The sequence below is a fragment of the Homarus americanus genome, unplaced genomic scaffold (assembly GCF_018991925.1).
Source record: "Homarus americanus isolate GMGI-L3 unplaced genomic scaffold, GMGI_Hamer_2.0 scaffold25013, whole genome shotgun sequence".
Lineage (NCBI taxonomy): Eukaryota > Metazoa > Arthropoda > Malacostraca > Decapoda > Nephropidae > Homarus > Homarus americanus.
The window spans coordinates 2,971,479-2,984,704 of NW_024722158.1; the positions used below are offsets into that span (position 1 = coordinate 2,971,479).

Consider the following 13,226-nt stretch of genomic DNA (forward strand, 5'->3'; position numbering starts at 1 on the left):
CCATGGAAATATTTAAAAAAAATCAGTAATTGTATATTGGAAGTAAAGCATTGTCAAGTGAGTGTTGGGGTTACAATGTATTACTGAGCTTCAACAGGCAAGATCATTAGATTACGACTATTACCACCACCACTAAATTAATCACTATTACTAATACCACCACCACCACCACCACCACCGCTAATACTACCACAGTATACTAGTATTATTATTACTACTACTACTTTTTTTAACGTGGCCTCCAGCCTCCCCCAATAGCTACACCTTCACCGCCATTTTATTACCTTAATAGAGACTGGGCCGACTCCCAAACTCCACTTTTTCCGACACAATACGTACGTTGTAGTAAAAATAACATCATAATTTTATAATGGTATTGACACACACATAATATCTAAATAAAAAAATTGCAAATATAAAGGTGTTTAACACTTACATCAGTAGAAGAGATGGGTCGGCACACGTGGATGGTGGCTGGTTCCGAGGCAGAGGGCAGATTTGTGGCCCTCCGGTGAATCACTATCACTATTCAGAGAGGTTTGCAGGGCCTCCCTGACAAAGCCCTAAAAGTCCATATCCTCACTGTCACTATCACTGACTTGGGCTGGCTGTGGTTGTGGTGGGTTGCGGGCGAGACTAACACTGATGTTGTCGTGATACATCTGGACATACGGCTCCATAATTTTCGACAGAAGGTTATTAGACACTTCATACCAATGCTTGACTGTGTCTTTGTCAAGGATGAGTTTGATTTTCTTCCCCCACCCGATGACTTCCTTCACATAACCATGGCTTGGTCCAGGCAGTTCAAGGTTTCTCGGGGGTGGTGGGGGTCCAGCGGAAGCCATTGTGAGGGGAATAGCGGGCACAAGAGAGAATAGTATACGCGGAGAACTGAGAACAATGAGACTGGCCCGGCTAGGTCAGCGACTTCTTCCCTCTGGTGGCAGGGAACGTCATGTTACATTAGACCAATCACAGCTAGCGGCGGAGGGAGGTAAGGATGCGTGGCCCAATCACAGTCCGATACATCATATGACGTCAGGGATAATTTAAGAGCGACCTAATGCGCACCCTCCAGGCGCCGCTTCCCGCATAAATGATGGAATGAACCATGGAACTTAAAATTTTAATTCTGGCAAGGTGCCGAGTAAATGACCAAACGCGTAAACAAAATCCGCGTAAATGCAGACTATACTGTAGATGAAATTATAGTCTGTCCCCATGGAGAGATTCAAAATCTGGGATTAGTACAGTTTGAAAATGTGTGGGTGGTTGAGGGATGTAGTTGCCAACCCTCAGGCATTGCCTGCAGATAATTACAATCCATTTATGTTAAGAGTGCAGCTACCTGCCCCAGGTACTGCCCCAGTTTCCACCAAAAATAGATAATTAAACAGATCTGTTAGATATTCGATAAAAGTGATATTCAAATTTCACATTGGTTCAGCAAGTACAGTACAGTTCATAGACAGTGCAGCTATACAAACAATGGTAAACAGTCAGTAGATTTAACCAAGGTTAATCAGAGAAAGTTGTTAAAATTTTATCAATATGTAAGGTTTATGTCTAAAGGTGACGAAACAAAGCAACTGTGTAGGGCTGTAAGTTAACTTTAATTACTATCCTAAGCTAACAACACTACCACAGTAATTGGGCTACAATATTTGCTAACAGAGAAAGTGGCAGTCTAGATACAGCTCACCATACAGTACACTTAAACCTTCATTGCACAAAGAGGCAGCATGGCCAGCAGTACACTTAATTGCATTCACTTCCCCACTAGTATGGTTAAGTTCTGTACAGTACTGTACTCTGGGATTGAACCTGTGACCCTCATGACAGATGCACACTATATCCACTCAACTGTCATAGTACATGTACTACTATATTACTGTAATGGTATGTACAGTAAACAGTGACCATTCCATCTTTAAAGTCGTTTGTGTAGTATGAGGAATAAGAAAAACTATCTTCTTTACAGTTTATTAAGGAATTCATAAAGATAACATTATGTAATATCTTTGTTATCCATTCAGTCATTTAATAAAATGTTTGAATTCTTGCTCTTGAAATTTTAAGGAATAATAAAATCAAAATCCTTATTTTAATGATCACTGTTAATAAAAATAATTTGTTGTGCAACACTACAAAAGCACCTTACTATTTAAGTCCTTGTAAAATGACATCTTTTTGAAGTTATTTTAACAGGTTTTATGGGTTATTTATGTTATCAATTAGAACTAACTCTTCAACAATTAGTGTCTGATGAATGTTTCATATATCCTTATTTATCAAAGTCTAAACACACACACACATACTCTCTCTTTAAATCCTGCTAGAGATCATTACACAATCAACTATTTATAAATAATTTGAGTTTGGGACTGAATTTATAACAAGAATGTAGCAACTTCTGTACAGCAGAATATAAGGAAGGTGACTAAAGTATTTCCTATTTAGTATAATCAGTTGGTTGCTTAAACAAAAATAAGAAACATTCTTGATTGACCATAAATACAGGCACTATATAAAAATCTTGACATGGTAGTTGCATCCATGGAAGTACACTGTACTGTAACTTGTCTATAATCGACAGTCATTTTCGTGCATTTAATTGACAAGATAGTTCATAGTTTTCTTTAAATAACAATTATGTGTGAAGAATCATTGATTTTACACACAATGTATAGAAAATCATTTAAGAACAACTCTCACATCTCTCATATGGACTCTGCTACGAGCAGTCCTACCCATACCTCTTTACTACACCTAAATACATAAATGCAATGATGTGAAAATTAAGAAGACATCAACCTGTTAAAATGAAGTTTGAATTTTGTCACTACTTTGAGAGCATCTTCAAGGAGAGGTACCAGCTGTATAACTGGATACAAAGACAAAGAAGAAGTAAGAGAAGACTCCCCTTCAAGACAGTTTGTGTCAGCTTCGTTAAACAAGTCACGTGTTCAGGCAGACTCTCGGTATCATCCCACACAGAACTGGCCATGTCATTTATGTCTCTGGGTTGACCTGAGTTGTGCTGATGGTTAGACCTGGGTCTGGAGCTTCTCACTGAAGAGTGTTTACTTGCTCGTCTTCCAGCTTGGGTTTTGGCTTCATTGAACTTTAACAAACTAAAGATCTTCTTAATTCCAATAAAGCTGTGAAGTAGGAAGGAAGCTGATCCCAAGATATAAAAGAAGATGTAAATGGTGTTGGGTAGTTGTAAATCCTTGGTAGCTGAATCTCCTTTGTGTTCATGTTGCTGTATGAAGAAAGTTATGGAAAGAGAAAGAATCATTATACAAAGGCATAACATCAGCAAAATTAGGCAGAATTTCAGAGTAACATTCAGATATATCTGTGATCGCTGTTGTGACACATCTCTCTTCTTGGGATCTGTGTTGAGTGTTGTAAAAGCTATCTTATAATCATAGATTCCTTTTGTGATAAACACAAGACAAAGCAAAACTGAAGCACAACTCAAGATCATGAAGAAGATGTAGATGGTTGAAGATCCAGACCTCACAGCAGTAGTTGGTACTTCAGTTGTCTGGACCAGAACTGTTGTGGTAGGCGTCGTCCGTGGAGAAGAACTGGTTTCTTTACACGAAGCTTCAGAAATACCCGGTACCTACGTCTGTCTCGATATGCATATGTGAATTTTGTTGAGGATCAGTCACTCCAGAAAGACGATCCATCAACAATTAATGGTTCTGAGAATTCAACATTGTCAATCTTCACCGATTCCTGGTTCTTAAATATCAGCCACTTTTCTTTTACATCTCCCGTCACTATAACCCAGTCAGACGGTGCTAAAGCCAAGGATGCTCTTGTAACATGCACAATAGTTTTTACCATTTTCCCTGTAAGAGTTTTTGTCCAGCACGTTACTTGAATTTTTTTGAAGGTTATATTTGGTTTGAAGAAAAATTCTCTGAAAGGGGTCAAATTTTGTTTGTGTTTATTTGGTTTAACCTCATAGACACACATGTCTTTGCAATTGAAGGTGAAGGATACGCCTTGGTTGAATATCACTTTTAAATCCTGCAGGTCTTTTACTATAGGAAATACATAATATCCAACCACATGAAGGTGAAGTTGTGAACAGTTCTTTGTAATTTTCAGGTGTGTCCATTCTTCTTGAGGAAATTCTTTCATGGAGTGCACATCAGGACTTTGGTTGTGACTTTTACAGTCACCATCAATCACACTTGCATAGACCATGTTTCCATTACTTTCCAGACTTACACAAGTTTCGTCATTTCCTGATAAAAGCAAATTAATTCTCCATTTGGGATCTTGAGGCTTAAGGCTGATAGTGGTGGGCTGTGAGTCTTGGAGTGAGGTTTGAGGAGCACCATGACTGTACACAAGGCACTGCTCCACTGCCAGAGTTCCTCTTGCCCAGATAAAGACTGTGATGGCTAAGACAATTTTGCTAGTAGTGATCATGTTGTAGAGGTAACAGCATGTCTCTCACTCTGCCTCACAAAACAATGAAGCTTGGGATGGTGACTGCCAGTTTTTGTAGCTGCCGTTAATCTGACACATCTATGAGATTTATCTCTCATGTTATACCTCTCATTGATGCCAGAACATAATCAAAAATAAGTTTTATTACAAGTCTATCAAAATTGCTGGCAAACTTTTGTTGACTACTATATTGTACTGTACTAAACATTTGTTCAGAAAAAATATATATGTAATAAAAACAGAAACCCGAAGAAAAAAAAAGATTAGGCTCTCTGACAACGTGAACTAAGCGTCATCTACACTTATGAAGCAAATACTTGAAATAATATACAATTCAGTACAGTTATGCAAGTTTTGAAATTATTATATCTTAACCTTACAATCCAATACTGATTTTCTTACCATCCTTAATGACTGCTATAATATCAATAAATTTTACTTATGATGGCCTATAAACATGGCATATGGTACCCAGAAGTGTAGACTGTGGCTGTTGTAAACAAAAACTTCCTGCCAGGTGCTGGAATAAACCAACAGTACTGTAGTATCTCTCTACTTCCTGCATCTTATATCCTCTATCTGTCTGTCTTATGTATGGTGGAAAAGTCTGTTATAAAGTGAGTGAGTGAGTTTGTGAGTGTGTGTGGTTAAATCATCAAAGCATATCCAAAGTATCATAAGGTTGGGGGGGGGGATGATCAAAGACTGGAAGGAGGGTGTGGGGGCAACTTCCCTTTCACATAAAAATTGCTGTTTAAAAATTAGTCTTAAATGATGTACAATATTCTAAACAAGGTCTGTCTTACAAAATGCATTTTTTTTAATGTTGCATGCAACACACACTGAAGGTTTACAGCATTAATGGATAAAACATGTCACAAATAAATCAGTTTTAATGTATCCAGGCAAAATGAAACAGAAGGGCAGTGATGGGTGGTGGAAAAAGTAGAGTAGTACGGGATGATGGGCATGGCAGGAAAATGAGGGGTAATGGGCAAGGCAAAGTGTCAGCCTCTGATTTAGATAGAATCAAAAGCAAACACAAACTCTCTCTTTATTCTCCCTTTTCTTAATGAGGCCCCAAGGTACAGTTGTAGAAATGTGTTCCTAGTCCCCCTGTGGTAACCTGTGTCTCCAAACAGCCAACCTATATGACCTACAGTATAGCAATCCTATCCACAAATCACATCAGTCGTTACACAACCAATACCCATTCATTCATAAATAGTGATACTACTGCGACATTGGCATTTGGAGACACGGGTTACTACAGGGGGTGCAGGAACACATTTCTACAACTGTACCATATCTTTATCAGTACATAAGGAAAACAAAGAAAACAATATAAATATTCTATAAGTATATATTATTAAAATTCATAAAACTCTTTTATTTCATTACCAAGCAACTTTTAAAAAGTACCATAAAAGTATGAGAACCACTTTTGAGAAATAAGGCCTCTTGGTGAATCTGTGGCTTTGTAATAACTTTGATACTTAGAAGTTCCTAAATACACTGTAGAACGCTATTTTATACATCTGAATTGCCAGACAACTCGATTATAATCTGAAGACTCTAAATGCCTGGAACCAGATTGTGATTACTTGATCTGAATTCCAAGTACCATCATACACTGCTGTAACTCAAGAAGTATAATTACTACTGGAATGTTAGGAATGCACCAAGATGTACTCTGATCATAAAATGTTTATGTCATGTACAATAAATAAAATTATTAACTTTAGTTAATCCCAGTAATAAAATATAATACTTGACAGTTATAAAAAGATAATTAATGAAACTGTACATCTAAGTTTAAAATTATTGCATAAACTCACAAAGTAAAAAAATTTTCACGCACTCTAATTTGATGTATTTTTTCCCTTCATGTTGGAGAAATGTGTAAAAGTCTGCAAGTTTCAGTAAAAATTAAAATAATAATGCAACATCGTCAACTAATACTGTATACTACCTGGAGCTTAGTTGTATTCCTAGAGATCTTTCTAGACTCTCTTCTGTATAATAATAGATAATTAAATTATTACCTTTACGCTGACACAATACAACTGCTACCTGTACTCTAGTGTTGACATCATCATGCACACTATGTTGTCACAGCCTATGAGGATAGTTTGATAGATCCATCATATTATTGTTCCAACCTAACCTAACTCATTTGAACCAAGGTTACTCCTAACAGTGGCAATGTACAGTTAGTTACTTAGTGATTTGCTTAGCCATGGAATCCAAATAGAATGAAGCAATCTAACAGAATGCTACCCTCCAAGTTTTATATATATACTGTATGCAGTAAAAATATATAAAATTATAAAATAAAAGGCAATTAGCAAAATAGCTGTTAAGTATTCAATAAAGAATTACTTATTGAGAATCTATAAGTTTAACTGAAGGAATGTCTTTGATAATTTATTACTATCTTCTCATCCGTCAATTAGTTGCAATTTGTTCACACAACCTATGACTCGTCTCTGAGCTTCTGATATCTCTCACGTAGATATGTAAATAAAACTGTATTAAATACTTTAAATTGTCCAATAACATCAATTATTCATTATGCTTTTGGAATCTATCTCTGTTTGAAAGACAAGCTACAGCACTGTATTTAGACAACTGAGAGACAAATAGGAGAAAGTATAACAGGTGTCAACTGGATGACAAAAGTATGAAAGGAACAACAACCCCTTCTTTACAGATGGTACAGAGGCATTTATAACATTAAAGAGTAAATCTTTAAGCATCATATGTAGTTGCTGACACATTACCCCCAGTACCAGTCCAGTTAGTGTGATGGAATTTACCAGGTGATGCAGCCAGCTCATAAGTGTGTGCTCCAAAATAGTCTCTTTGGGCCTGAAAACAGTAGAATAAATGCAATTTTTTGTTCATGGCTTTTGCTTTTGATATCTTTGTTGTGGAGCAATCATGATATACAATACTGTATAATCACTGAAGATGTAAGAACAGCGTCCAGTACACTACTGTACGTATATAGAATTTTAGATGAATAGATAGATATGCTATACAGTTTATTGGAATGTTAGCCATTAACTTTTTAAGCTCTTGTATAACATGCTACTGATGTTTACCCTCATTAAAATAATAAGAATACTGTACTTACAGCTAGGACTTTGTTTATCTGTCTTAACACATTTCCTTAAGGACTGCCAGATAAACTTTCCAATCACTGAACATTACACACAGCTGTGTTCATCTGTGTTATTCACAGGATTCAATTGTAATTGAAAAAATAAAACTTGTGGGAGCAAACTTACCTCATCCTCTCAAATGATCTCTTACCTGAATAAGGTTGGCAGGGAGCACAGCAGACCTGTAGCCATCATAAAATGCAAGGGCAGAGCTAAGAGCAGGTGTAGGGATACCGAGCAGAGCACCCTGGGCCACAACAGCCCGCCACCCTGATTGGCACTTGCCTACAGCCTCTTTGAAAAAGTCATCCAAGAGAAGATTGGTCAGTTGTGGGTTCTTGCCAAAAGCATCTTTGATCTTACCCAGGAACACACTGAAAAGATCAAAATCAATAATAAAGTGACTCATTTCCCATAGTTATCAGACATGAAAAAGATATTTCTTCCTACAGATAAGCAGAAAAATAAAGATTTGTGACCACTAAACAAGAATACTCTCAGTAAAGATGATGATTTTAGAATTCTGGTGTAGCCCAAGCACATGGTGGATGTGCTCTAATGTTAATATTCCCAAAATGTTTCTGCCACTTTAAAGTGTTAGGATCATGCAAAGGAAAACTTGAAACAAATGCTGAAAATTCTGCATATTGGTTTGGTTAATGTAGTGATACAGTCACCATTTTTCTTATTAAGAAACAATTAACTTGAAGTAAAGTAGAGGACTAATTTAAGAAATGGAGAAAGAGAGACAAAGATAAAAGCATCAAAATATCCTGAATATGTATACAGGTAATGTGAACTTGAGACTGACAACAGAAAGTTAGCAATCCATGAAACTAAAACAGGTGAAGAGAAAGATAAAACCTGGGTTGAAAGGTTAAGTGAATGAACATAAAACACCACCACAAGGTTATACAGTACACACCTTCTAATAATACAACCTCCACGCCACATAAGAGCAATACCACCGTAGTTTAAGTTCCAGCCGAATTTGGCAGCAGCTTCCCGCAGCAACATGAACCCCTGAGCATAAGACACAATTTTGCTTGCATAGAGAGCCTGAAACAGATTGACAAGTACAGTGTGTAGTCTATTGATTTAAATACACTGAAAGAAGAATTTGTAAGTTATTTTTTCTTCTTATAAATAAATTAAGTTATCCCACAATCTCATTTTATGTCAAAGCCCGGAACTAGGTGACTTATTTCTTAATATCCCTAAGACCACAAAGCTAAAATTCCAACTAAAATAACCATAACAGCAGTACTTGTAGTACTGTAATTTATACAGGGTTACCTATTTTTTATTCGAGAACCCAAAGTGATTACTATACTATTTCTGAGAGCATGTAATAAACAGGAACCTTTAAATCAGACTTTATTCCTAATGATTTTTAGGCTCCTAATTACCTCACGGTCTACCATATAGTAATCACTTTGGGTTCTTGAATATAAAAAATTACCATAAAATCATCAGCTGGCATAACCGATTCAATTGAAATCTGTAATACTTGACACCACTTATTCCTTTGTTCATCAACTGCGAAGTAAGTGTTAAGAAACAAAATATCGTCTAAAGCAAGAACTAATGATCTGGAAAGAGAGCGTAGTTTACTTAACTTACCTTACGGATATTTTCAATAAATTCTTGTTTATCACCGGAGTATTTACTGTCTCCAGGACCTTCCAGCACATTACTGGCCTTCACACGTTCATCCTGCATAAGACACAGTATAGAAATGAGTTCAAAGTAAAAATAAAAGAAGTTTAATCTTAATGTAATTATATTCAATTAATATGTTCAAGATTGCACTCAAAATTATTGCATCATTTCCCCCCAAACATTGGTATCTGTAAGTTTACAAGTTAAAAAATTATTATATTTCAATATTTTTCTTCTGATAATACTTACATACACAGTAAACTTGAAAATATATATGCCATATATACCAGTACAATACTCACCTTCAAGGAAGACAAGCAACGAGCAAACACAGACTCGGCAATAAGTGTGGTCGGAGTACCATAATCCAGCCCAGATATTGCTGTCCACTTGCCTGTGCCTTTCTGACCTGCAGCATCCCTAATCTTCTCCACCAATGCAGAACCTGAGTGTAAAGACATTTGGATATCTATTTGAACTACAATAATGCATTTGAAATTTAAGGAATTAACCTCTTCATGATGGGGACGCCACTTTTGATATCTTATTTGGCTGATAACAGAGGATTTTATTCAGCATAGAGTGAAGCCCATACATGAGGGGTTAAAATTCTACATGATGAATTCAAAGTTTTGGATATTTAGGAATTGCTAGGTCTCTCATATGTTGAAATCTACCTCAAACATATGAGCACTTTGTTCATTTTTAACTCTTGATTCATTAAATAAAAAAAGTGATGCTAACACCTTAAATATGAACATGGCTTTGCTATTTATTTATATTACCTGACTTGTACATATCGTCTAAAACAGGGCTACTCAATTGGAGCTTTGGTATGGACCCCCATCCTCTCCTCTCCCCTTGCCTTTCCCCTGAAAAAACTTGGTTTTCTTTTAAAATGCATCTGTTCCATAGCCTTCTAGGATATTTGTTTGACTGGATCCGCACAAACAGTAATTGAGTAGCCCTGTTCTAAAATGTGTGATAAAACAATATAATGTACGTCGAAGATATACATAAATCAAATGCAATTCCGCATGTCACATAATTTCATGACGGATTCATCAAGGACAGCACAGCAGCGTTCAGTTTAGACACGGTCCATTTTTTTTACATATTATATTAATGATTACCATTGATGAGCTGCATTCTCCTTATTTGTATAAAACATAATAAACATTTCAATAGAACATACAAATATACTCTGCATGGTTCATAAGTTCTGGGTAGCCTTTATCTCTTTTATAAACAGTTTTTTTTTTAATTAATTGTATCAGCATTTTCTCAACATTTTAATGCTTCAAGGGTCAAACCATTTAGTTTACATAGAAATGAATGGATAAATGCCTAAGTTTCAATGGTTGAATGGACCTATAAGTGGCTGAATACATTGATAAAGAAAATTATACTGAACTCTTACAAATACTGTACTGTGTAAGACTGCAAAAGTACACACACTAACCATCTGTGTCCTTGAACTTTAAGATATTTGCAGTAATTTCAATGAGGAAAGAGTCCAGTTCTCCTTGGTTCCATTCTGTAAACACCTGCAACACAAGAATATAATTGTGTTAAATGGTTTATAAATAAAAAATAGGTGAGCATAAAATATATTCATTACATTTCTTACATCCTAAAAAACATCATTCTGGTAAATGGCTACATAACATTGATGATAAGTCATAAAGAATATAATGTATTATCAGCTAATCATAGTTTAGTTCAAGGTCTTAATATGACAAAAAAAAAAAATCAAATCAAAGTACTAAAGAAAGAGACGCAGCATATTACTAAACTTTCCAAATGCCTAAAATCATAATGACTTCACAAAATACAATTGAATGTAGTTTTTATTCAGTCTAATCCATCCTAACACTTTGTCTCCAATATAAGTATTCCTTTTGTTCTTAACACTTATAATGACGAATTTGGTAAAGACATGAACAAGCAGATATACAGGAGTACTGTACAGTGCAGTATAGTATTGGAAACTTAACAAATGTGGAGTCAATAATGCAGTACAGTACCTTACTCATCTCGTCACAGTCCATGCCCAGGCCAGACTTCATAAGGTGATAAGCTTCACAGATGAGTTGCATGTCTCCATACTCAATACCGTTGTGAACCATCTTAACATAATGACCAGCACCATCTTCGCCGACCCAGTCACAGCAAGGCTCTCCATTTGACTTGGCACAAATACTCTGTGTTGAAAAAGATTACAATACAATATACAGGTGTATGCATTACAAGAAATCCAAGAATACAAGACTCATTTTTACATTTATTTTAAAACTGATATATTTTATTATAAACTGACATGAACAAAATAGTGATATACATTTAATTTATGAGTTACATAAAAAAATAGCATGAAGTATTAATGTTTTTTTCACAAATTAAAGACTTTATCACAGGTAACTCCCATTGTTTTCTCTCTCCCTACAAACATTGAAATAAATACATCAAGTGTAAATGCCTGATGCCATATTTCCCCTGCAACCTCCCCTTAATTGAGGTTGTCACCTTTGTAGAATCTTCCTTAATGATTCTTGATTGAAAAATGTATATTTGATTGAAAAAATGTACTTGTTGATCTGACTACAGCATACAGTAAACACTATATATAGTGCACTCTGTCAACACAACTTTCACATAGTGAATCACACACTTTGACCAAAAATATGAAATAAGCAACATTCAATTACTAGTATTATTCTGAATTAAGAAGGTGTTACTGCACAAAAACAAAAGATGATAAGAATATAAAACAAATCTTTAATCCAGAAGACAGAACCAATGTACAGTACTGTATACTTATAATAAAGAAAATATACTGACTACTCCTGTTTCCTTTCACAAAGTTTAGGACATGCCCGTCTTACCTGGAAGATATCTTTGATGTGTGGCCAGGCCTCCTTGTGCCCACCAGGCATGAGGGAAGGACCATAACGAGCCCCCTCCTCTCCCCCTGAAACACCAGACCCAACATACAGAAGGCCCTTCTCTGCAAGTTGCTGACACCTGACAAGAAAAGGCAAACATTAAAATTTAATCTGATGTCATTTTATGAATACGAGTACTGTACTGTATTAGTAAAAGTTTCTATAGGTATTCTGTCGATGTTTAACTGTGACTTGAAGTAAAACAGATTCACAACTGAGAACCACCATATGTATACAGTACAGCACTGCAATGTTCCTAAACTACTCAGTCAAGACAAAACTTTTTCTTCTCACCTTCTCTGTGTGTCTTGGTACTCAGAGTTGCCACCATCAATAATAATATCTCCCTTGTCCAGAAGGGGGATTAGTTTCTCAATGAAGCTGTCCACAGCTGCTCCAGCTGGAAAAAGTTCAGGTATTTGCATTAGGAAAGTCTACTCCTTCATAAAACATAGTTATACGGTGTTATCTAGCAGGTAAAAATACTGTAATAAGCAGCAGCCACCTTCAGGGGCGATTCTACGGGGGGGGGGGGGCCATGGCCCCCCCAGATTTTGGGCTGCCCCCCCACCCACTTTTTATTCTCAAAATTGTAATTCCAAAAACATTCCCAAAACCAGGAAGTGAGTCAAGTGACTCAGGCAATAGGCGCGCCGCACGCCAGATGCAGGCATGGGTGAGGTGAGGTGAGATCGGTGAGGTGAGGCCCGGAGGGCAGGAATTAGGAGGGTGCAGATATGCGGGGTGGGGTCACATCACGGTGTACATAAACAAACTGCCTTTTCGGTGATGAACATTACCACTCTGTATTTCCACTCAGGAGGGTGACAGACTGACAGTAATTGTCGAATTTGTCGCCGAAACTACCCAGAAGAAATATTTCGTCTGCCACAGTGCCACTGTGGGTTTTTCTACTTGCTAAGTGAGGTATGTTTACAGAGAACGTATGACAGACTGAGTAACATCGAGCTAC

At 36.5% G+C, this 13,226-nt stretch overlaps 1 protein-coding gene across 3 annotated transcripts in view; it reads right to left on the bottom strand.

Moving 5' to 3' along the window:
- Positions 1-5,826: 5,826 nt before the first annotated feature.
- LOC121862093 (6-phosphogluconate dehydrogenase, decarboxylating-like) overlaps positions 5,827-13,226 on the bottom strand; it is a 33,907-nt gene continuing 26,507 nt past the window's right edge. For all 3 annotated transcript variants that reach the window (XM_042360063.1, XM_042360062.1, XM_042360061.1), the window contains 9 exons: positions 12,548-12,653; positions 12,194-12,332; positions 11,336-11,512; positions 10,771-10,855; positions 9,611-9,753; positions 9,270-9,362; positions 8,572-8,705; positions 7,798-8,020; positions 5,827-7,350 (listed from right to left, as the gene is read on the bottom strand). In XM_042360063.1, the coding sequence (XP_042215997.1) occupies positions 7,231-7,350; positions 7,798-8,020; positions 8,572-8,705; positions 9,270-9,362; positions 9,611-9,753; positions 10,771-10,855; positions 11,336-11,512; positions 12,194-12,332; positions 12,548-12,653 (1,220 nt within the window). In that variant the 3' untranslated portion in view covers positions 5,827-7,230. The remainder of the gene's footprint in view (positions 7,351-7,797; positions 8,021-8,571; positions 8,706-9,269; positions 9,363-9,610; positions 9,754-10,770; positions 10,856-11,335; positions 11,513-12,193; positions 12,333-12,547; positions 12,654-13,226) is intronic.